Below are 24,319 nucleotides of genomic sequence, written 5' to 3'. Positions count from 1 at the left end.
GAGCATGAACGGGGGAGGGGCAGAGAGAGAGGGAGACACAGAATCGGAAACAGGCTCCAGGCTCTGAGCCATCAGCCCAGAGCCCGACGCGGGGCTCAAACTCACAGACCACGAGATCGTGACCTGGCTGAAGTCGGACGCTTAACCGACTGCGCCACCCAGGCGCCCCTAAAAATTTTTAATGTTTGTTTATTTTTGAGAGAGAGAGCGCGAGTGGGGCAGGGGCAGAGAGAGAGGGAGACACAGAATCCGAAGCAGGCTCCGGGCTCCGAACTGTCAGCACAGGGCCCCACGTGGGGCTCGAACCCACGAACCGCGAGACCACGACCTGAGCCAAAGTCTGACGCTTAACCGACTGAGCCACCCAGGCGCCCCTGGTTTGGTATTTAAATGAGGAATTCTCCCAGATAGAAAAATAAATAATGTGCGGTGCAGGAATTAGAACGTACTTCGGCTGCCCCAGATCGTTTCTGGAAAGACACAGAGAATAATAAACAAGTAAAAATGTAACTGATCACATTCAAGATCTTTTTACGAGGAAGAAAAGGAAAAGGGGAATTTAAAACATTGGGCTTTTGTCCGGTAGGTATGCCAAAGTCTTCAAAGTTTTCTGTGTGAGAACAGAGTTACTCTCCAAAGCCTTTGGACTTTTATTCCTTATTTTAGAAGGTGATCTTAAAGAACGTAGAGAGGGGGCGGGAGGGAGGAGGTGTTCAGAATGGTTAGGGACCCCTTGTCCCTGCATCCGCTCTGTCGGAGAGGGAGCCACACGTCTGAATTAGAACTTGCCTTTGAGAGAGTGCCGAGCCGTCCCTCGCCTCTTAGAGAGAAAGCCAGAGGGCAATTTTTAAGAAGTCTAAAAGGCTTCAAAATCTATCGAAAATAGCAAATCAAATGGTAAATTTTGCGTGTGGCTTTTAGGAGCCCGTGAAGGAGCTTTAAAATTCACTTGCTTTTGTGCCTCTCGACCAAACCTGTTTCAGATGAAACAGAACATTCGAGATTGATCTTCTCGGTGAACCCTCCTCCCGCTCTGTTCACGGAGTGATTAATTACTGTGTCACGAATTCACGGACGGTCTCTCAAAACTTGAGGCTGACCCAGGAAACCACTCCCGGCATGGGAGCTGGCGAATTGGGGAGTCGCTGCCCGGAGGCCTGATGTGCGGCGTGTCTGTTCCAAGCCCGTGGCAGCAGGGGGGAGGGGGAGAGGGGAGACCCCGGCCAAGGGCCGTGGTGCCCAGCCTGGCACCTCTAGTGGGCCTATGGTAACCAGCCCGGCCTGTTTGGGAGCCGCAGGAAGGCAGCTTGAGGGGAATGGGGGGGGGGGGTGGCATGTTAGTTATCCACAATTGTGTAGCAAGCCACCCCCAAACCAAGTGGCTTAAAACAACAGACACCGTATTTGCTGACAGTGCTGGATCAGACTGAGCAGGTCCTCATCTAGTCGGGGGGTTGGGCTGCCTGGGTGGCAGGCCTCTGTCCTTCCATCTGTCCCTCGTCCTCACGGGGCTGGGCTTCCTACCTTCCTTCCCATTTCTTTTTCTAGAGGCCACGCTGAGAGCTCACCTCCTCCGGGAAGCCCTCCGCGGTTGCCCAGAGGAGTGGCTGGCTTCCTTTTAGTGCCCACGGGTACCCATGGGCCGTGTTGAAATGGGGGTTTATGAGGGCAGGGCCGTGGCATTTATTGGTATGGGGTGTTTGTTTCTTTATTTCCATGGCTTGCGCCTAGTAACTGCTCAAGAGAATGTTTGTTAAGTAAGACCGAGCCAAAGGACTTGAGCGTGGAGGGACTTGGGGACGAAATAAGGACCTCCGTGCCTCTCCGGAAGGTCGATGCAGGGGGAGCGCCTGCGTGCTGGAGGGACCAGCCTCTGTGCCTTGTGGTTTCAGCGTCTGCAGGCAGGAATCAGGGCCCAGCCTGTGCCTCTTCAGGATTCTTCCGTGACTCCCTGAATGAGAGGTGTGCTTGCACCCTTGCACAGGGTGACCCTTGCGCATTAGAGCTTACAGTTCAGCGGCTCCAGGAGACCCGTTTTCTGCTGAACTGTTCTCTCCATTAACCGCTGCCATGCAGTGGCAAATGGCATCGGAGGGATGTTTTGAAGAAAGGTGGCCGTTTGCTGCCGATCTTGGGCCGACATTTAGAAATCCACACGAGCACCTGCCCTTTGTAATTAGAGGGGCAGAGACTCTATCGAAACGGGATTTACCTCTTTATAAAAAGCCCCTCAAGGGCGCCTGGGTGGCGCAGTCGGTTAAGCGTCCGACTTCAGCCAGGTCACGATCTCGCGGTCCGGGAGTTCGAGCCCCGCGTCAGGCTCTGGGCTGACGGCTCAGAGCCTGGAGCCTGTTTCCGATTCTGTGTCTCCCTCTCTCTCTGCCCCTCCCCCGTTCATGCTCTGTCTCTCTCTGTCCCAAAAATAAATAAACGTTGAAAAAAAAAAATTAAAAAAAAAAATAAAAAGCCCCTCAAGGGGCAGCGGGGGGCCGCGACTTCTGCGTTCCCTCCATCGTGGTCTCCTCACGCCGCGTTCTGAGCGACCCCTCTGATGGCTCCCTCTCTGTTCTGTTTGCAGGATGATGATGGGTCGCTTTGGTAAGTAAGCGTGGGGGTGGGGAGGCCCCGGGTCGCGGGCACTTTGGGGCGGTGACGGGAAGCTCACGCAGGGGGCAGGGCCGGCAGGACCCGGTGGGGTTTGCTACCGTCGGCAGCGCTGCGTCTCCGAGGAAGAGTGTGTGGATCCCCCTGGGGTCTGTCTGCTTCTCCGAGATGCCACCGGCCGGTGGGATAAGAAGAACGTGGTGGGGGTGGCGTGTGAAACGGGGCTGGTGGGGGGGAGGGGTGTCTGGGATGTGGCAGGTGCTCTCTGGGGCGGGGGGCGTTTCCAGTGGCCGTTCCGGAGAGCTGTCCCCTCCCCTCCGGAAGCATGGCACGACCCTGTCTTCATCTCAGCAAGAGGTGTCAGATACAAGGACAGCTTGGGGCGGCGTTCGAACCCCGAGGGGTGGGAGGCCCCCAGCTTCTTCTCAGCCACAGCCAGAGGCCGACTGAGTGAAGCTCCTTGCTTTGGAGAAGATTTCAAAACACAAAGCCCTCCACCCCCAAATCGCAAGTTCTCCAGTGAGCACAGCTGTTAGAAGGAAAAGTGGAGGGGCGCCTGGGGGGCTTCGCAGGTTAAACGTCCGACTTCGGCCCCGGACATGATCTCACGGCTCGAGAGTTCGAGCCCCGGGTCGGGCTCTGTGCTGACAGCTCAGAGCCTGGAGCTGTTACGTCCTCAAGCTTTCTTAAGTAGGCCTTAAGCTGCCCTGGGGAAAATCCCAGTCTTTGCTGTTTTTTTTTTTTTTGAAGTAAGCAGTTCAGTCCTTTTTAAATGTCTTTATTATTTTTTAAAGGAAGGGAGAGAAAAGGAAACCCTCCGGTGCTGAGGGCAATGGGGCGACAGTGAGAGGAGCTCAGCCCGCGGGGCCAGCGAGGGCACCTTGGGCCGACACGTGTCATGGCAGCTTGGCCCCCGCTGCCCGGGCGGGGGACACAGTGTACCCTTGTGTCACCTCCCTGTCACTCCTGTGTGGGCTCAGACCTCCGTGGAACTGGGGAGGTACAGAGGTGATCGGAGCGGGCCCTTCAGACCGTTGTTAAGTGTCTTTGATTTTCTGCACGTTGTCACGTCCCTGTTTGGCGGGGGCAGAGGGGGTGGGAGCCCGGCCGAGAAGCCCCCGCGACCCTGCAAATGGCGCAAATGGGGTGCAGGACCGTGATGCCTTGGGAAAGGGCCAGGTGTCACAGTATGAGAACGGACCCAGCTGCTGTGCCGGTGGACACGGGGGACGTGTGAGCCTTCAGGGGCCGCGGAACCAGGAGAAGCTGGTGGAGTTGTTGCTACTTTATAGGCTCGCCCTGCTTAGGAAGTGCAAGCAGGCTATTAGCGGGGGACAGGCTGTTAGCTCCGTCCCCAGCTCCGGCTTCTGCTGGCGCAAGCCCCGAGGTCCCCTGGGTACCCAGATGGCAACCTCGGCCGCAGCTGGGCCTCCGCTGGCTCTTCTCCCGTGGGATCCTTGGGGTCCCCGACAGCCCTTGGCCCACCGAGGTCTGACTCTCCTTCCCTCCTGGGTCCTGGTCCCTGGCTCACCCCTCGAGCTGGAGTCATACTTCCTAAAGCGCCCCCCAACCCCTCACTCTCCTTTTTACCCCCCACCTTGGCTTAAGCTAAAGCCACAGCCCTCGAAGTGGCCCCCAGACCCTCTCAGACCACCCCTTCACACACCCCTCGCCTCCTCCCTGGCCGCCTCCCTCCCCCGGCCTCTCTGCCTCCTGTCACGCCCCCCCCACCCCCGCCCTCCAGCTCTTGCTCTTGGAATGCTCTCCCCCTGGATTCCCCCACAGCTCACTCCCCAGCTCCTACCCAGGAGGCCCTCCCTGACTGCCCTGCCCCCACCCAGCCTGTCTCTTGGCTCCCCTCGCTGGTGCTCCCAGGGAGCTGCCACTACCTGGCAGGCTCGGGGAGCCCTCGGCGCCCTCCTTCTGTGCCTTCACACGAGGCCTCTTGAACTATAAGCATCCTTTGGGCTGGAGCTGTGTCATCCTCAGCGTGCATCCCCCTGCAGCCTCCAGCCCTGGGCTGCAGACCTGCCGGGGTGGACCCTCCTTGGCTAATGTCTGCCCGCTGGGCTTTGGGGGGGGGGGTCCTGTTCAGCACCTGTTTTTCACCTGGGCACTCTGAGCTCGGGAGGGAAGGGGGTCGCCCTCCCCCCTCCCCCCCCCCCCCCCGCCAGGCCCCCCTTCCGTGAGTCACCACTGTCCTGGCTGAGGTGGGCTGGGAGGCCCTTCTCCCCAGAGGAGCTGGGAGCTGCTGCTTGGTCTCCATGGCAACAGGCTTCCGGCTGCCTCTCCTCCGTGGCGGCCCCTCCCCTGCCCTGAGCTTCGGGACAGGGGAGCAGCTCTCCTACCCCCATCTCCTCCTCACCTCCCTCCCTTCCTGCCGACAAAGCCTCCCCTTCCCCCCCACTGCAGCCCGACCGAGCCACCTGTGCCCCTCCCGGTCACCACCCTCTGGGGCTCCTCCCCCTGCCGGACCCAGTCCCTCTGACCCTCCTTCCCAGGCCACGCTGTCTGCACCCCGCCCTGGCTCTCTTGTGCTTCTTTGTGCTTTCTCTTCCCTCTGTCTGGAATGCCCTTCCCCCTCCTCTTGTCCCAGCAAACCCCCGCTCAACCTCAAGGCTCCTGTGTGAGGCCTCCCTCAGGCCCCTGGCCCTCTGTCCCTGGGGGCCTCCAGGGACCAGGTCGGTAACACCAAGGGGTGAGCACCGAGAGCATCAGGTGATGCTGTGACCCTCAGCCTGTGTGCCGGGTCGCGGGGTGGGGAGGGCAAACTGGGGAGCCCACACCCCCACTTCCGTGGGCGGCTCGTTGACGCCAGGTGGGAATGCGTGCTGTTTGCTGCAGTTTCCCCTTCTTTTAGACAAGCCAGAAATGCCCACTTAGGTTTGAAAACTGTTAAACAGACAACAAATCGGGATGAAAGTCAGTCTCCGCGGGGTGGGGGTTGACCTTGGACAGACGGGCATGTCCTGGTTGACTTGGCCTCTCTCTGTGTCCTTTCTGGCTCCTGGTGGGTTTCCGCTCTCTTTGTGCTGTACCTCAGTTTCCCCGTCTGCCTCCACCCAGCCTGTGCCCCTCCCAGGGCTTTCCCTCTGTGACTGTCCCCAGAGTCTGCAGAGAGACATGAGGCTGGGGTGGGGCCGAGAGGGCAGCTGTGCTTGTCCCTCTGTCCTCTGTTTCATTCCTACTCCAGCCGTGAGGTGAGGTAGGGACTATCGTCACTCCCACTTTACGGAGGAGGAAACGGTAGGGAAGGAAGCAACTTGCCCAAAGTCCGGGGACTTTGAAGTCGGGATTTGAAACGGGATCTGTTTTCGTTCCCGAGGCCAGGCTTCCCTCGGGGGTGCGGCGGAGGCTGGCCCGGCCGTGCTGTGTGGTGTCGCCCCTGTGCCCCCGGTGCAGGTAGGGGTGGCTCAGGGGCGGCAGGCCTCCGCACCCTCCCGTGGCGCCCCTGCACGCCTTCGCTCCGGGAGCCCAGCGGTGGCCCAGCTAAATATACGCGGCTGACGTCAGGCTCCGCCCCGCTCCCAGGGTTTTTCTCAAGCTGCATTTAAAGTTCGTATTTTGCTTTGTAAAAGATGCAGCTTTTCTCTTCCCCTCCTTAGCAGGCTGTGGTATTGAGCCTAATCTGATTTAAGGGATTAGAAAAATAACGTCCAGCCGCCTTCACAGCAGAGCTGGAGGAGGGGCCTCTGCAAGGCCGGGGCCTCTGGTTGCTGGTGGCTTTTAGGCGGGCGAAACCGGGTGGCCCTCTCCCCAAGCACACGCGCCCCGCCATGCGTGTGTTGTATACGTGCCATGCACACACACACACGCGCGCGCACACACACACGTACACGCACCCCATGCATGCGTGTTTATGTGCTACACACATACGTGACCACGACCCCCCCACGGGTGCTCCTTGCCTCTCCCCTTCCCTCTCCCCACCCCCGAGGCCGAGGGGTCGCTACCTGAGCTGGGCTGCGAGTTGCCTCCCGGCACCCTCGGCCTTGGACCTGGAGCGCTTTCCTCTTCGGGCCAGACGGGCGGGGGGGGGGGGGGGGGGGGGGACTGGGCCGCCTCCCCCGGGAGACATGGTTCTCTGGCCGGCTTAGGTGTCAGCCTGCCTTCTGATTTCTCCCTCTCCCCTCCGTGGGTCAGACCGGGCAGTCCTGAAGCTGGCCCTGGGTCAGCTCTGGTTCTGGGCTCCCGGCCATCTCCAGACAGGCAGTGGAGACTTCCTGCTCCCACCCCACCTGATCCGGCTGGGCTCCGCAGCCCCCAGAACGCCGCGCTGGGGGTTGCCCCCAAGCCCGTGCTGGTAATAGAGGGCCTCTCTGCTGGCTGGGGTCCTCTGAGCATATGTTGCCCCGAGCACCTTCGGGGAACAGCTGGTTCCTGGAAGACAGAAGTCGGGGCCCCAGGGCCTTCCAGATGCCCTCCTCCCTTTCCCCCTCTACCCTGCCAGGGAACCCCCACAGCCCCGCATCCACTCTGAGGCCTCAGTCTCCCTGCTTGGGCTCCAGGGTGCAGCGGGCTCCGTCCAGCCTCCATGAGGCCCTGCCATGGCAGCAGCAGGCTAGAACCAGGCACGTGGCCCCCAGCCCGCCCTGCTCCCTCTTATCCATTGGGAGCCATGGTGACCTGGCCTCCATTGGCCTTACGTCAGATGGGTTCTGTGTTGACTTGGAGGGCATGGCTGGGCTCTTGGGTAGCAGAGCGGGTTAGGGCTCTCCTGGAAGAAGGCAAATGGGTGGGACATGATAGAACAGGCCGCCTCAGGCCCTGCAGAGGTCCCCGCGGAGGGGGACACCCCCCAAAGAATTGCTGGGGAGGGATTCTGGAGCCGGGTCTCCTGGTTGGTTCATTTGCTCTGAGGCAGTGCAGGGAACCAGCGAGAAAGGTGTTTCAGCCAGCAAGGAGTTGAGAGGCCAGCAGATAATATCCAGCAGACATGTAAACATTAGGTGTCCTTTCAAGTGATCGAGTGTTACAGGCAGCCCACGAGGGTCAGAGGACAGAGAGCGGGTGTGGGGCCCTCTTCTAGATGTGGATGGTCGTGGAAGGCTCTCCGGCGGAGTGATATCTGAGAGCAACCTGAAGGAAGTATGGCAGGTGGACAGCGGGTGCAAAGGCCCTGTGGTGGGCCTGTGATGGAGGAGCGGCCTGGAAGCCAGGGAGGGTGCGTGTGTTGGGTGGGGAGGGGTGACTGTGCCTGCTGGATCCCGTGGGGCACGGGAGAGGGAGCGAGCGACAAGAAACTGTTGGAGAGTTTCGGTCAGGGCAGGGATCGGGAGGGGCAAGAAATGACCCAGTCTACCCTTTAAAGGGCTCGTCGCACCTGCTAGGAGCAGGGATCGGAGGGCTGGGAGTAGAGGAGGGAGGCCAGGTAAGGAGGAGGCCGCCGCCACGTGAGGGCAGTGGGGCAGGCGTGGGGCTGGTAGCCGGGCTGGTGGGGAGACGCGCTCAGAGGCTCCAGCGACATTTACTGGTACGCGTGGCGAGGGGGGGGGGGGGGAGGGGGCAGACGAGGATTCCTGGAGTCTGAGGATGTGATGGGGGCGGGTGTTCAAGTGCCGCCCGTGAGTTCCATGTTGCAAGACAGAAACTGACTTAGAGGAGGCATCTTTTCCTTGATTTTGTCCCTCATCTGCGCCTGCCCTCGGGCTCTGGTGGGAATGAGGGGGATTCTAGGCGGGTGAGAGAGTCAGGGGGGCGGGACATCCCCGGAGGCGGGCTCCGAAGCTGCCCGGTCCCCGGGATGGGGGGGGGCGGCCCGTGCGTTTCCATAAACCCCACCCCGTGTCTCCTCCCCTTTGCCTGTCCACGCAGAGCGGGACGCCTTCGACACCCTGTTCGACCACGCCCCGGACAAGCTCAGCGTGGTGAAGAAGGTAGGCCCTGGGCTGGGCTCTCTGCCTCTGTCTCCAGGCTTTTTTACTCGGTGCTGGGAAGAAGGTGGGAACACGTTTGCAATCTCTGAAATGTTTGCCACATGGATTGAAGTGTAATTATAGGCAAAAACGTAACTACAGTGCATAAAATTAGCACCTTTTAACTCAACATCTCCGCTCCCCGGGCGTCTTCCTGCCCGCCCCGCCCGCTCCTGTTGGGTGAATTGTCCCGCCAGGGCCACTGTGGTGCTTCGTTCCGACTCGGGGCTCTTTCTCAACATGGGAATGTTTTCAAGCATGTCCACCTGCTGGCTCTTGCAGGCCTCGTGGCCATGAAGCTGTATTCACAACCTGCCCGGTTAGCAGGCAGGCCTTCGAGCTGCTCTGTGCGTGCACTTGGCCCATTCCCCCACCGCCACGCAGGAGCGCAAGGACAGGCCCCCTCCCCGCCCCGCCCCCAGCCCAGGCAGCCTGCGCGTAAGACCCTGGATATGGAGCAAACCGGGCCAACCGAGACTGGAGTCAGGGGCTGGGGAATGACGAGCCTCCAGGGGCATCCGCCAGGAGGGACTGTTCTCGCCCAGAAGGAATCGAGACCCAGCCCACTGGAGTTCTCTGAGCGCCTGCAGACGCCTCCCTCGAGGAGGCAGCGGGAGGGTGGATGCGCTTTCCGCCTTCCTGTGAAAGCCAAGGAGCAATCGTTTCTGCCCTTGACCTGGGGGAGAGAGCGCTTTGTCTGGGACAATTTCCCAGAACGGGTTTCTTAATGCAGGACTTCTCAGGGCCTTTAATATGCTGCCGTGCATTGGAATTCTCCAAGAGGGGGCTGGGTAGGGAGCATTTTCCAAACTCGTTTGTCGATAGTGACATCTGTTGATCCATTTATTTTGTTAAATACATTAAATTAAATTCCTATGGAGCCCACTTTTGGAAAATGCCGGTCCAGCCTGGGACCATGAGATTATGAGTTCTTGGAAGTACTTTGCAAAAGGCTGGCACAACCATCCCAGTGGTCCTTCTGGGGCGGAGCCTTCTTAGCATCCTTGGGTCACGAGTGGCCCGCCTTGGGGCCTCAGAGCAGTGCCGCTCCCCCCTCCCCCTGCCACATCTGGCCCCCAGCAACCCTGACAGAACCGTCTGGATGCACAGGGAGATTCAAATCTGGCTGCCCCATCTATCAACTGCGTGACCTGAGGCAGACGATAAGCGTACCTCAGTTTCCCCATCTGTCAGGGCCAAGGCAGGACTCCCCTCTCCGGGGCTCTGTGAGAGCAGCATATAATCAGGTCCAGCAGAGGCCTAGCACGAAGTGTATCAGCTATCGCTGAGTACGATGTGGTTAAGGTTCAACTTTCAGTAGATAGGCTGTTAATTCGTTCTTCGAAAAGACATAGTTTGGGGCCCTGGGGACCCCAGTGATGACTAAGGCCAAATCCTTTTATCTGCCTGACACCTGACGCCTTCCTGCTTCCAGCCCGGCCCTTCCCCACCCCCACATCGAGAGTGGCCGTGTTAGTGGCTGCCCGTACCCCAGAATAAAAGCCGGGAGTACCCTGCCCCCCTCTCCGGGGTCACCCCTCCTGCTCTCTTCCATCCCGTCACATCCAGCTGCAGCCTGAAGACCCCGGCATGTTCGCGGCCTGGGTGCCTGCTCTGCCCACCCCCCACTCAAAGGCTCCCTCCTCTGGCATCCTCGGGGGGCCGGGGGGGGGGGTCCACACGCCTGCCTCTGTGCCCAGCAGACCTTCACGTCTTTCACATGTTCCGCTCTGGCTCTTGATTTCTCTTGTCGCCTCCACCAGCTGTGTAGGGAGAATCCTGCCACAGGCTTATCCAGGTGGGTCCCCCCCCCCCTCCCGTCTTACGGTCTTCCTGCCCCCAGCGCCAAAGTGCCTGGCACGTAGCGGCTGCTCAATAAATCTGGGGAGCACGTTTGAGGACATGGCATCGTGTCTGGGGTGGGGCTGGTGTTGAGTCCCCGTCGGCGTTGGGATTTGCTGGCTGAGAAAAGTGACAGGTGACAAGTTGTAAACGTTTGCTGGCGAGAAGTCGGTGGCCCTGCCTCCCTGTGATCAAGCTTACTGAAGTGTCCTGAAACTGACGAGTGTGACCCCTCTCAGCCTTTGGTCGTTCGAGGTCACATCTAGGATACATTTAAAAACGTAATCACCTTCCCCTGACGGTGTTATCCTTCTGAAGGGCGCTGAGGATTCTTCTAGAGGATTGTTAACTACGTGTGTGGGGGGGGGTGGGCGGGGGCGGGGGGCGGGGGGATAGAGATGTGAGTTTTCTCCTCCAGCTGGGATAGATTTAGGCTTTATTCCATTAAAACTGAGGGTCGCTGTAAGAACGTATCATTTCCCACATGAGCCTTTTATTTTAGCAAACAGATTAGGGAAGCGTCTTACAAAGCCAGTGACGGCCAGTGTCACGGCCGTCCCGTTGGACGGGAGGTACATCTCTTGCTCACGGCTCCTGTCTCTCTCTCTGCCTTGACAGTCTCTCATCACATTTGTGAACAAGCACTTGAACAAGCTGAATTTGGAGGTGACCGAACTAGAGACCCAGGTGAGCAGTGTTTGGGTTGAAGCATGTGTCCCCGTTTTCGGCCAGTTTTTGGATCCCGGCTGGGCCGTGTGAGCAAGGCCGGTGCCACCTTGTTCGTCTGCAAGGAATGCCCACCCCACAGCCGGAAGAGCTGGCCTCCTCCGCTCTGGCCTTCTCTCGGGGCCTCTGTCCTAACTTCCTGGGGCTACTGGAAGAAAGAGCCCCAGACTGAGTGGCTTCTACCTGAGACATTTACGTCCTCACGGTCCTGGAGGCTGGACGCCCCAGATCAACGTTGGGAGGGTTGCTTCCTCCTGAGGCTGTGAGGGGGGCTCTGTGCCAGGCCTCTCCCCAGCTGCCCGGTGGGGCTGCTGGTGATTCTTGGCTTCCGTCGGGTGAGAGATGCCTCACCTCGTCGGGTTATAGATCTCTGCCTTCATTGTCACATGGCATGCCCCCCGTGTGCGCGTCTGTGTGTCCAGATTTCCCCTTTTAGTAAGGACATGGGTTATGTTGGATTAGGGCCCGTTCTAGTGACCTCATCTTTAACTCAAGTTACTTTAGTAGTGACTATTTCCAAATAAGGTCATGTTCACGGGTTCTACGGGTTAGGACTCCCAGCACATCATTTAGGGGCGCACAATTCAACCCGTAACACCCTCTGACTTGCCACCCCCCCCGCCCCCCGGCCCCCCGCCGAAGGGCATTTGCGCGTGCAAGTTTTTCAGTTTAGAACATTCCATCCCCCACCCCCCACTTCTGTTCTCCATCACTATCCTTATTGAGCAAGTGCTCACTGAATACCTGTCCAGTGAGTGTGCACAAAATCGGGCTTCTGCAGGAAGTATATAAAATATACTCCCCCACCCCCTCGGAGCTAATCACATAGCGAAAATATGTTTCGAGGACTCAGTGGGCATTAAGCACAAAATATAATTTTCCCAGGATTAGCTGGGTGCTTGAATTTGTGGAGTCTTTATAAAGTTCTCGGTACAGAGTCCTCCCACCCACCGCTGATCCTCTTAAACCCCTGGGTGATTGCCTCCCTCCGTTCCTGTCTGTTTCTTTACCTTTCCTCATTTGCTTTCCTAATTAAAAAAGTAATTCAGGTTCATCGTGGAATGTCTGAAAACGCAGATAAGCAAAGCAAATAAAAATCACTCCTAATCCCGACTCCCGGAGATGGCTGTGCTGAGGGTTTCGTTCCAGACCTTTTCTCTGCACGGCTGGCTAATCGTGGACAGTGCGGGTCCGTATGGGAAAGCCAAACGGCCCGTTTCTAATGAGTGTGTTTATTTGCGCACTGTTTGCAGAGACATTCGTTGTTGTTGCAGTTTACGGACATTGCACCCCTCGCCTCTCAGTATTTGCTGTTCGGTCCATCAGCAGTCCCGAAGTGTCCTAACACGTCATCCTTTGTCCCTCCCCGTCTGCCCCCTTCATCGTCTCCAGACCTCACTAACCACAGTTCACGGTTGATGTGTATTCTTCCAGGTGGCTCTTATGCATAAATGTATTTTTTTTTAACAACAACATATCATACTGTGCAGCTCTCTTGTGATGTGGTTTTCGTTACTTAATTTATTGCCGGCATCTTTTGGTTGGAGCCTGTGTGTGTGTGTGTGTGTGTGTGTGTGTGTGAGCCTGCCTAATCGTCCTCCGGTTGCCTGGTCTGTCTGTCCACACGCGTCGCCTCTGGGGACTGCCTTCTGTTCCGTCCTGGGGCTGCAGCGTGCTTCACTGAGGCAGCTCCTCGTTGCCGCCTTGCCCTGGGCCGTGGGGAGCTGTCTGCACACAGCTCTTGGTCTCCTTCTCTGGGACGCGCTCCTGGAAATGGGGCTGTTGGAGCAAAGGCGGTGACGCTTTGAGGGCCCAGGAAGGTTTGCGCACCTGAACATCACGGGCCGTGCTAGCCATTCCCGGCTGTCACTTCCCTGATGGCCCACACACCAGTATCGGTCACCGGACGTCTGGACTGAGACAGTCTCTTCAATTTGCATTGATCTTTATTTACTCAGTATCCCCCCCTCCCCCTTTTCTTCCTATCACCACACTTAGCGTAGTATCCGAAAAGTATTTTTAACCACTCACTGGTCCAGCAGAAAAGATCACTGGCCATAGAAAGGCAAGGAACTGTTTCCTTTTGTTGCAATGGAATCCGGGTATTTGTTTTAATGTTTTATTTATTTTTGAGAGAGAGAGAGAGCAGGGGAGGAGCAGAGAGAAAGAGAGAGAGAGAGGATACAAAGTAGGCTCTGTGCTGACAGCACAGAGCCCAACGTGGGGCTTGAAACTCACGAACCGTGAGATCATGACCTGAGCTGAAGTCGGACACTTAACCGACTGATCCACCCAGGTACCCCGTTTTTTTTTTAAGTTTATTTATTTTTGATAGAGAGGGAGCGCCAGCAGGGGAGGAGCAGAGGTGGGGGGCAGAGGATCCAAAGTGGGCTTTGCTCTGACAGCTCAGAGCCCCAGGCGGGGCTTGACCCGCTCAGTCAGTTAAGCGTCGGACTTCAGCCAGGTCACGATCTCGCGGTCCGTGAGTTCGAGCCCCGCGTCGGGCTCTGTGCTGACGGCTCGGAGCCTGGAGCCGCCTCGCGATTCTCTGTCTCTCCCTCGCTCTCTCCGCCCCTCCCCCACTCGTGCTGCCTCTGTCGCTCTGAAAATAAATAGATAAACTTAAAAACAGTTAGAATTTAGGAACTTCCGTCTTCCACGATGACGTGAGTTCCGGGAACAGACAGCAGTGATGGTCGCCCGCGGCGCGAACGGACTCCGTGCCGCTGAGAAGCGGTCAAAATGGCAGATTTCACGTTATGTGTGAAGGAGGACGAGTCCACAACATCCAAACAAAGAAGTGTCTCGTTCCAATAGGTGCCGCGGCCTGTCGGGACAGCACAGGCTCAGACGCCCGGAGGCTGGGGTCCTCACAGGGCTGGCCCCGCAGGGGACCCAGCAGGTCTCGACCCTTCAGCGACGCCATGTCTGTCCTCTGGGGCGATGGCCAAGACCCCCCTCCCCCTTCCCCTCCCCACCCCCCCGGGGCCTCCTGTGCCTCTCTTGTCCCCTCGCCCTCGCCGGTCTCCGCTGCTTTCTCTTTCAAAGCTGGAGCTGCTCCCTGGCTTATTGGGGTGGGGGAGGGCTGTCTGCCAAAGAGGGGGGGGTCTTTTGTTCTAGATGCCCGGTCCCCGCTGTGGGGGCAGGTGCTGCTGGGCCGGGTGGCAGGGAGAGGGGCTGGGTGGGGGTCTTGAGTGAGGGCCGCAGCCCGACCCAGTGCCACCGGCCTTCAGGGCCCGGCTAGGTGCCCACGTAGATAGACACACGGGAGCTCTTCGTCACCGGGGCTCGAGCGTGGGAAAGCGCGGCTAGAAGAAGTTGTTCCATCAGCTGCCAAGGTGAGCGGGTGGGCCCCCCGCCCCTCACGGGTGGGTCGCGGCGGCGGCTGACTCACCCCTGCCGGGGCCGCCCGGCCCGCCCTCTCGTCCGCATGCCAACCCTGAGAGATGGGGGGCAGTGTTCCCCCGGGGGCAGCGGTGGGGGGCGGGGTCTAGCAGCCGGGCCGTCCGTTCCTAGCGCCGTGGCCCTGACCGCGTGGGCATGCTGCAGCCCCAGACACCTGCACGGCCCCGTCAGTCCCGAGCCAGACGCTCTGCGCCCGGGGCCTTTCCCTGATGGCGGGTTCCGGCCCCAACGAGGGACGGAGCTCTTCCCTTAAGACGTCTTCCTTCTCTTGAACGCGTGTGGAAGGTTTGCCCACCCCGTGTACAGCCCCGAAACCTCACCGAGTGCTTCTCTGCAGTTCGCAGATGGGGTCTACCTGGTGCTGCTCATGGGCCTCCTGGAGGACTACTTTGTCCCCCTGTACAACTTCCACCTGACCCCAGACAGCTTCGACCAGAAGGTACGTGTGTGGTCCCCGTCCTCAGAGTGGCCCGGGAATGTGCTCGTTACCAGGGCACCTCTGGCCCCAGCTGCTTCCCGGGTGCCGTTTTCAGTGGGGGCACAAGGTCCCACGGGGTGGCTCGGGCACCGCTGTCCCCCGGCTCCCCGTTCGGAGGCAGTTAACTTCTGCTTTTTTCCCATTAAGATAATAGGGAGGGGCATCTCGAACGTGTGTGAGTGTGTGTCCGTCCTTGTGGATTGTTTTCTAGGAGAATTCCCCAAATAGGATCGTTTTGGCCCAGGGGCCTAACCTTTGGGGCACCTGGGGTGGCTCGGTCAGTTGAGCATCTGACTCTTGATTCCGGCTCAGGTCACGATCCCAGGGTCGTGGGATTGAGCCCCGCGTTAGAGTCCGTGCGAGCGTGGAGGCTGCTTGGGATTCGCCCCTCTCCCCGCCTTGCGCTTTCTTTCTCTAAGATAACAGAAAAAAGGGGCCCAACCCGTGAACGTGGGCCGCCGCGTCCCCTGTGTCACTGCTGTTTGCGGCCAGGCGTTTTTGCCTCCGGCTCAGGGCTTCCTGAAGTTCAGCCCCTCCAGACAGCGGCTCGTGCGTTGCCTTGCGAAACTTGGCTTGCAGGGCTGTTCAGATTGCTTTGGACTCCCAGGCGTCTGTCATCTTATTTTCCCAAAGCGCTAGACCCGTGAGTCAGAGAGGCGGACAGCGCCAGCGGGTGACGGCAGCCAGGGAAACCTCCGACGGTGGGGCCGGGGCTCATCAGTCCACGTGCTTCTGGCCACCTTGCAGGCCGTTCGCTCGCGGCCGAATGTTGTTCCTGCCTTGCTGCTGAGACGGACTCAGAGCAGAGCAGAGAGGTCCTGGAACGTTGGAGCCGCGCTGAACAGAGACAGCACGAGCAAGAGGGAGTGAGCAGTGTCTGTGCTGTTGTTCCGGAAACGAGCACGCAGATCACTTGCTCAAGAGGCTCCTGCGTTCCCAGGCCCGACGTGGCTGGTCACAGATGCGTTGCTTTCTTTGTTCAGGTTCATGACGATGCTGGCACGCATGGTTAATTGAGCCAAGTGACTGGAACCGGGCTTCTTTCCGAGCTGAGGCTGTGCAAATGGCCGGGGCACCATCTCCCCGGCCCCGGTCTTATTCCCTCTGAAACAGAGAGGAGAGTTTTTGTTGGTTGCTGGCCTGGCCTGGGAGGCGTGAGAGGCCCGAGTGGCCGACCGCCTTTGCCCCTGCGTGAGAGCCGTGAGGGGAAGGCTGTGTCAGGGGACGGCGTCTGGCACACCGGGAGCCCGAGGGGGGGGGGCCCTGGATGCAGCTCTGTGGGCAGGTGGAACCCACCTTGGGGAGGATGCTGGAATTGTGGTGGATTCTTCTCTGGCACCCCTGCCCTCCCCCGGATCCTCTCCCTGCTCCTCCTGGGGAGTGATGGTCACCACAGCAGCCACTGGCAAGTTCTTTGTGTGCTCGCCGTCTTTATTAGCCTCTGGTCATCAGGACCAGCTCACGGGCAGTGGTGTCTCCCACTGCATAGACCTGAACTCGCTCTAGGCTGGTCCGTGCACTCAAGCTCTCCAGCACTGCGTGTAGATGGGCAGGTGGGCCGGGGCTGCTGGGGGACCACCCACAAAGTATCCTCTGGGGCCCAGACTCTGTGGGGCGCGTTTGCTCCAACCCTGAGAATGTAGCAACTCTGTATTTCCAGGACGAGGGCGGGCGCTATGGTTCAGTGAGCAAAATGAGAGATATATCAAGGGCTGCTCTCCCCAAGCAGAGTGAGGACCTGTGTTTTTAAACAGTCGTACTGGATTTTAAAACATGAGACCAGACGGCTCAGACGCCCTAGGCTTCTGCACACAAACAGTACCCTTTGAACTGAGCCGTCGGTGCGACCAGTGGCTTTTTGTTGTTGTTGTTGTTTAATTGTTTTAATGTTTATTTTTTAGAGAGAGAGACAGAGACAGAGTGTGAGCCGCGGGAGGGGCAGAGAGAGAGAGGGAGACACAGAATCCGAAGCAGCTCCGGGCTCTGAGGTGTCAGCACAGAGCCTGACGTGGGGCTCGAACTCATGGACTGTGAGATTGTGACCTGAGTCAGAGTCAGATGCTTAACTGAGCCACCCAGGCGCCCCTTTTTGTTCTATGATCTTACTCTGTGGTAGCCACTTTGCTCAGTACCCTGTGCCCATCAGTTACCTTTCTGGAAGACTCCACAGCATCCCTTTCTGTGGGGACTGCAGTGCATCCTGGAGATTCAGCGGTGGTTCTTAACAGGCGTTCTCAGGGTGCTCCTTTCCTTGTGTCCCCCCATCTGATTCTCTCCCTCTGGACAAGGAAACAGAATCTCAAAAGGGCTGAGACACAGCCCAGGCTCACACAGTCAGCAGGGCAGAGCTGGAAGAGCCCACTCCTATTCTGGAACCTTCTATTCCTCTGTCACTTGGCCAGGTTTTCAAAAATCCTTTGAATTGCAGCAAGAAAGGATTGCGGGGCGTCCTGGCCGTGTGGAGGGCTCCCAGGGGCAGCGTGGGGCTTTGGGGCACGGCTGTTAGCTTTTCTGTCTGCCCCATTCCGGGGGGCCCGGGCTCAGGGGGGGCTTCTCTGCGGGTAGGAAAGGTCAGTGGCGGCGATGGCGTGGCTGAGACGAGAGTAGGGTGGTGGTGACTTCCTGTCTGGCAGTTTCCTCAGACTGAGAAGGAAGCGGAAGGAAACTTGCCCTGCTGAGCCCAGTAGCTGCAGGGAAGGGGGTCTGGGCGGGAACTGCTCTCTGCAGGAGCACTTTCGAGGAGCCGTCTCTCTCTCGCTCTCTCTGTCTCTGTCTCTGTCTCTCTCTCTCTCGGAGTCTCGGGTCAGGTCCCGCTGTGTGGCGAACGGGGACACTCGTCCTGTTCGTTCCCGGCCTCTGCTCGAGAAGGACCCTCGGGCCTGGAAGAGGCCGTGAGAAGATGTCCCGAGTCGGGCCGCTCGAGGAGCCTTCCAGACCCAAGTCTTCTTCCCGTCTCTCCCTCTCTGCCACCCTGTCTCCGTCGCGACTCCGAGCCTCTTGTGCCCGTGTGGAGTAGGTGGGCTGGACGGTGCCGGCCAGCGTAGGAAGGGGCACGGATCTGAATCCTGCCTCCGACTCGTCCAGCCCCGAGCCTCGCTTGGCACAGGCCTCCTAACCCATCTCAGCCCCGGGGCCTCCTTCGCAAAGTGGCCGGGACATAGCCCACAGCCCTCCTCCGGGCCGGCTCCGCGCACCTCGGGCTGGGCGTCCGACATCCTGCCTGGCCTTCCCGTTTGGCCTTTTCCGAAGGCCTCGGGAATGGCCCGGGACCCTCCGGCCCCCTCCATCTGGCCATTTGCAGCCCCGCCCAGCCCTGGGTGTGAACGGCCTGGGCTGTCCCCTCATTGGACCCCTCCCCGCACTGGATGCCTCCCCACACCGGGCCCGTCCCCGACCTGGGCCCCTCCGCCTGCCAGTGCTGCTGGGGGGCCCTAGAGGCCCCTCCACGGTACCCCCAGGCTGCTGTGGGTTTGCCAGCTGAGGGTTATTTCGTCACACATCTTTTTCCTGGTTAATTATTAAAACTAAGTAAAATGCTCATGTTCTGGTTCACTTACACTGAAATCCTGAAGGTGTTACTGTGGAAAGGATGTTTGATTACTCAGAGCCCCGGGGTCCTTTCCAGCTCTGACTCTGCTCTGTGTTTTATTTTTGGTGCCCCCTCGTCCGATCTCTAACAACCTTTGCGCTCGGGAGACGGCTGGCTGTGCTTTGGTCACCCTGCGTCTCTGTGATGCAGGTGGATAAACACAGCAGACAGGGTGTTATTTTCAGTCTCTTCACGACGTGTTAGCAGAACACAAGCTTTCAGTGTCCTTGCGGGCCGAGTGGGGCCTTTTCATTTCGGGAAGATTCCACGTGGGGGTGGGGGTGGGGGCGGGGTCCGCCTTCCTGTGGCATCCAGCAGGTGGAGGCCAGCACCAGGGGGCCCCCGCGGCCTGTCACCTGCAGCCACCATTGTGCTGGCGTCAGTCCCAGCAGCGTCCCCAGTGCCTGCCCAGTGCCTGGGCCACCGCTGCCCCCGAGGCCCGTGTCCTGCCCGGCTACGCACACAGGCTCCGTGTGTGAGGCCCTCCCAGCACATGGTGGGTGGCCGCTCGGTGTACAGGGCTGAGGGCCTCTGGGATGTGACTTGTCCTCTCTGAGCCTCATTTCTAGAACAGGGTCACTGCCACTTCTCATCGTGTGGCCCTCAGCAGAGCCGGCCCTTGGGGACGCCCGAGCCCTTGAGGGTGGGTTTTGTGCCTTCCCCCCCTGCACCTCTGAGCCGCCTCTGATCACTGGTGAGGGCAGTGAGAACCATCTAGTAAACATCTCCACCCTTCCCTGCTCCCCCGCCCACCCCATGCCCTGCCCCTGCCCGCCCGTGCCCTGCCCTGGGCCGCTTGGGTCCCAGGGGATGTGCCGACTCCAGGGCTCCCTCTGGCCGTGTTTGTTCCCACCTCGTCCTTTCAGAAGAGAAGCAGCGGGCAGCGGGCGGGCCTGGGAGCGGCTGCAGAGCCTGACCCCTGCTCTTGCTTCCTGGGCAGGTCCACAACGTGGCGTTTGCCTTTGAGCTGATGCTGGACGGAGGCCTCAAGACCCCCAAGGCTCGCCCTGAAGGTAATGCCCTGCCCCCGGCCCTGCCTACCCCAGCCCCGGTGTCCCCCCTCCCCCCCCCCCATGCTCGTAGCTTCGGGGACCAGGGCCCGGGGGACTGTGCTGGTTTTTAGCAGCCCCTGGACTTGGAGGGCGTGGCCTCCGCCCACGAGCCTCAGGACCTTTGTCCCCCTGCGGGTGCCAGCGCTCAAGCTGAAGATGCTCTTTGCCGCAGTCAGATGACCGTTGGGTTGATGTCCCTGACGGCCGGCAAAGGGCAAGGGCTTGTGAGCAGGGACGAGGCGCGATCATGCCGTGTGGGGGTCTGAATAGCCGCAGGGAGGCCCGGGGAGCCGGTGGTGTGGCCGCCCGAGCAGGGAGCCTGGGGGACCAGGAGCGGGCCTGGTGCCTTCCTCGGACCTGCCCATTCTCAGAGGGCATCGGGCCTGTTGGCCGCCTCCGGCTCGGTGGCTCCTGACCTCCCGTCGCTGCAGCCGTGGCCGGCGGCGGGAGGGTGCCGGGGCCGAGGCCTCAGGACCAGGGAGACCCTGGGAGCCCCGGGTGTCGGTGGGAGCCCCTGAGTTCATTCTGAGGGTGAACCGGCGGGCAGGCCGTTTCTCCTCTGCGAGTCTCGGTCTCCTGTGCCAAACGGGAAGGCAGGGGGGGAGGGTTATGCCAGCGCCCTGCGCTTGCCTCCTGCTCTGACAAGCCGGGCTTGGAAACGCTCTGGGACTCCGTGTAAGGACAGCTGTTGGCTCACGGCAGCCCCTCAGCCTGCCTTCCGTAAGAGATGCTATTTTTGCTTCTGGGGTCGAGTCCCTGCAGGGGGAAAGCAAGGTGATCATGCTCTGGCCCGACAAGGGGCTTTTGCATCCCCTGCCAGTTCTACAGGGGAACAGGACTGGGGCCCAGAGCAGGGATGTCACTTACCTGAGGTCACAGGGCAAGTGAGAACACCCAGGTGCCCAACATCCAGGAGGACCGGTCCCTTTCCCACCAAAGAAGGCAGCCTAGACTTAGTAGGCTGTCGGATCCTCCGAGGGTCCTGCCGTGGGCTACCCCCGGCCCCGTCGCCTGACCTCGAGGGGGCGGGATGGAGTAGCAGCCCCCACCCCGCCCTGCCCCAGAATGCCCACCGTCGGTCCTAGCACCGGATGGCCCGTGGGAGTTGGACCCAGCAAGCATCCTTGGCTGTTGGAGACCCCGCACCACGTGGACACCGCTGGTCCCCAGACCGGCCTCGCTGCACACTCTGTCCTGGCCATCCCAGCTGCTCACTGAGCGGGCAGGTGGCCTGGGGGCCCCTGTGGCAGTCTGTGTCTCGGGACGGCGCTGCCCAGGGCGTCCCGGGTGTGGTGGCTGTCGGTCTTTAAGCCAAAGTGCTCCGCTGTGGACGCGACAGCTGCCCCGTGTGGTCCTGTGTGCTGGCACTCGGGCTCACATGTCCTCACCCCACCCACGGTTTCTGTTTCCTTCCACAGATGTGGTAAACCTGGATCTCAAGTCCACACTGAGGGTCCTTTACAACCTGTTCACCAAGTATAAGAACCTAGAGTGACCTCGGAGAGCAGCGGAAACCCCTGTGCAGGGCGGGGAGGCCCGCTGGCTTCCCCTCCGAGCCAGGGTTACCCCCGCCCCCACCCCCACTCCACCCGGCCTTTTCGGGTCGTTGCTCTCAAACTCCCTTGTGCAACTCCTGTAACTCTGCAGCGGGCAGGACCCTTGCGAATCCGGGGTTCTGCGCCCCTGTCTCGTTTGTGGCTCCTCCAGTGCCCCGGTCGCACCCACACCCCCCAGCCCGTGGGAGGGGCACCCTGCGATCCTCTGGACCCAGCGAGGAACCGCCCCGGGCGATGAGAACAGAATCAGTAGCTCTACCCGAGCCGAGACTCCGCTGGACCGTTCTGGGGGAATCTCCATGGAAGCCAGACCTTTTCCGTAAAAAGCATTTTATGGTTTTAAAAACTGCTTTTAAAGTCCCAGAAGCTTTCGATGGAACAGGAGGGCCTGGGCCGTGGTCTGCTTCTTGACCGGTGTTCTTTCATTCACTTTTTGCATGAACATCTAAGACCCAGATGACCCGCTGCCGTGGTGTGGGAGGAAGGATTTGCTGAGGCTATTTCTGTATTTCTTTTCTTCTTCTTCTTCTTCTTCTTTTTTTTTTTTTTTTTTGTGACAGCCAAATGGGTTGTGTTAGGAGCTACACCTAAAATGTTGCTCCATCCATCTCAGAGGCCCTGTTTGGGAATAGATGCGTTTTTCAAACTTCTAGAAAGGGGAGTCTATCAGCTTGCCAGGGGCTTCTAGAACAAGGTGCCACAGGCAGGGGGCTTAGGCAGCAGAAGTGGGTGGTCTCCCAGCTCTGGAGGCCAGAAGTCCCAGCATCACGGTGTTGGCTTACAGATGGCCGTCCTCCCCCCTGTGTCCTCGTGTCGTCGTCCCTATGAGTGTCTGCGTCCTGATCTCTTACAAGGACACCAGTCATAATGGATCAGGGCCCCCCCATGTGACCTCATGTTAACATACGGACCTCTGTAGAGACCCCGTCTCCAAATACAGTGGCATTTTGAGGTACTCGGGGTGAGAGCTTCAACGTACGGACCCCAGGGGACACTGTTCAGCCCTTAATGGGGGGATATGAAGTGCTCCTCCCCCTCCTCCCGAGTGTGGCTTTCTAGAACCCTGCTGGCCTCTCCCGCTGGTCGCTTGGTGCCACCCGCCCTCCTCCCCTGTCCACCTTGGCTCAGGAGAGAAATAGGGCCGTCCTGCTGTCCGTAGGCACCGTCGAGCTGGTGTGTCCTACTAAATCGAATGCCAGTGCTCACGGCTCACAAAACGGCTTAATATTCTGGCTCAGCCCCACTGCTTCCAGGCCGGGGCTAGTTTCAGAATCGCCGTTTTGATGGAGGTGGCTTCCCAACGGGGGAAGGAAATAATTAAAACAGCATTACCGTGGTTCCTACGGATGCAGTGACATTAAAGATCCACGTTGACAAAACAGCCAGGGCTGGAAGGTTCCGTGCTGACTTCATCACACGCCTAGAATGCCAGCGTCCTGAAAGCCGTGGAGACCAGTCGTCTGGCCCCGTTCACAGGCAGGCTTGGCGAGGGTGATCCCTGGGGGCCCAGGGGGCTGAAAGGGGGTAGGAGTGGGGACACGGGATTTGGAAAGCACACGACCTTGGGGTTTTCAGCCCAGACAGGCTCCGCACCGCGAAAGGGAGGAAATTGCCCTGGAAGGCAGGGGGGCTCCGCGTTCCCAGGCGACGAGCCCTCTTCAAGCCCTGTGTGTTTCTGGTCGGAGGGTAAGAGGGATACTAAGATCCGGGTCAACCATGAACAGGCACCTTGGCCTCACAGTGCTGACTGCCGAAGGCCGTGGGTCCGGCAAAAGATGTCATCTCTCCAAACCGGTTTTATTCGAGTTGGATCAGGGGGGTGGAGGTGCCTTCCACACACCTGTAAGGGGCCCTGGAGCTGTATACACCTCATTTGCCTCCCTCCCCCATCCAGTGAGAATCGGAGTTGAAAGCATGGCCTGGACATTTGCACAGTTGGGGGGGGAGGGGTGCAGATGTGAGGCGGAGGGCAGGGCCACCTCTGGGGACAGTCCCCCCCCCCCCTCTGATCAGCCCCAGTGGCCACACTGGGGCATCTTCTTGGGGTGACTCGGGCAGCAGAAGCAACTTTCCTTAATCCCGGAAAGTTCTAGAACCCTTCCTCAAGTGACCCACATTTTCAGTGAATTGTGTTTCCACGAAGGAGGCCCCTCCACAGGAACTAAGGAAAAGCCAGCTCATTTGCGCCCGAGCGGCGATGGCTCAGGGTCTCCGGGGCCCGAGTGCGGGGTCGGGCGGGGGTGGTGAGCTGGTCACCTTTGATCCTCCTCCGAGTGGCTTTTGTTCGCGTCCTCCGCTGGCCACGGGGAAGCCGCCTGCAGCTTCGTTCCCCTTGTGACAGCCGCGGGGTCTCCTGTAGGCCGAGCCCCGTGTGCCCCAGTGTCCTAACTGCATGTGACAGAGAGCTGTGTTTTAAAGGAACCAGATGCTTTCTTCAGCCCCTTCGTGTGCCGGTGTTTCACAGCCTTTTTAATTGTTTGAAGCCGTGTCTGTTTTGGGTTTCTGGATATTCAAGAAAAGCCGCTAAAACCCTGGCTGTGCTGTTGTGCTGCCCGCCTGGCTGGCCGCGGGAAACTGAGGCTTTTCCTGAGTGCGGCTGGCCAGCACCCTCTATGCAAACCTGATCTGTCCTAAGCCGGAGACTCGGTCAGGAGGGTGCCAGGAAGTGCCAACAGTGTGCTGTTATTTATTCCAATAAAGAACTCGAGAGCGTGGGGCCGTCCGCTGCTTGTGTCTGGTTTTTCTCTCCTGCGCTTAGGGGTCATCGGTTCGCGCCAGCCCGGTGCTGGGGGCTGGGACACACAGAAGCTCCAGGAGCTTCCGATCGGACCGGGCCTGCTGGACAGCGGCGCTGTCTCAGGGGGTGGTGTCCTTACGCTGCAGGGCGAGGGACCCGAGTGGCCCTCGACGGTGGCCAAGGGCTCGTGCTCCACGCTGGCCCTGCTGTGAGCCTTCCCTGCAGAAGTCACGGGGTGATTCGGGCACCTCGGAAAGAATCCCCGATTGCCGCCCCAAAGAACCCAGGCTTCGGAGAATTGCCTGGTCCAAGCCCGCTTTGTTCCCATGTGACTGCTGGCTGGTTAGTTCTCCCTCGCTTTCCACGGTGGGAACGTCCCTCCAGTTTCCCTCCCTAAAGAGCCACCTTCCTTCAT

At 59.6% G+C, this 24,319-nt stretch overlaps 1 protein-coding gene across 3 annotated transcripts in view; it reads left to right on the top strand.

The window, feature by feature from the left end:
• Positions 1-23,885, top strand: part of PARVB (parvin beta) — a 74,881-nt gene extending 50,996 nt beyond the window's left edge. The window contains exons 8-13 of one of the 3 annotated variants that reach the window (XM_040490596.1): positions 2,579-2,598; positions 8,419-8,480; positions 10,980-11,048; positions 14,830-14,931; positions 19,500-19,572; positions 21,030-23,885. In XM_040490596.1, coding sequence (XP_040346530.1) covers positions 2,579-2,598; positions 8,419-8,480; positions 10,980-11,048; positions 14,830-14,931; positions 19,500-19,572; positions 21,030-21,106 — 403 coding nt within the window. In that variant the 3' untranslated portion in view covers positions 21,107-23,885. Of the gene's footprint in view, positions 1-2,578; positions 2,599-8,418; positions 8,481-10,979; positions 11,049-14,829; positions 14,932-19,133; positions 19,254-19,499; positions 19,579-21,029 lie in introns of those variants that run through there. The other 2 variants (XM_040490595.1, XM_040490597.1) reach the window with 2 other exon arrangements.
• The last annotated feature ends 434 nt before the right edge of the window (positions 23,886-24,319 follow it).

This window comes from Herpailurus yagouaroundi, unplaced genomic scaffold (assembly GCF_014898765.1).
Source record: "Herpailurus yagouaroundi ecotype Mexico unplaced genomic scaffold, PumYag 182, whole genome shotgun sequence".
Taxonomy (NCBI): Eukaryota; Metazoa; Chordata; class Mammalia; order Carnivora; family Felidae; genus Herpailurus; species Herpailurus yagouaroundi.
Note: the sequence above shows the minus strand (reverse complement) of the source record. Positions and strands in the feature narration are given on the sequence as shown.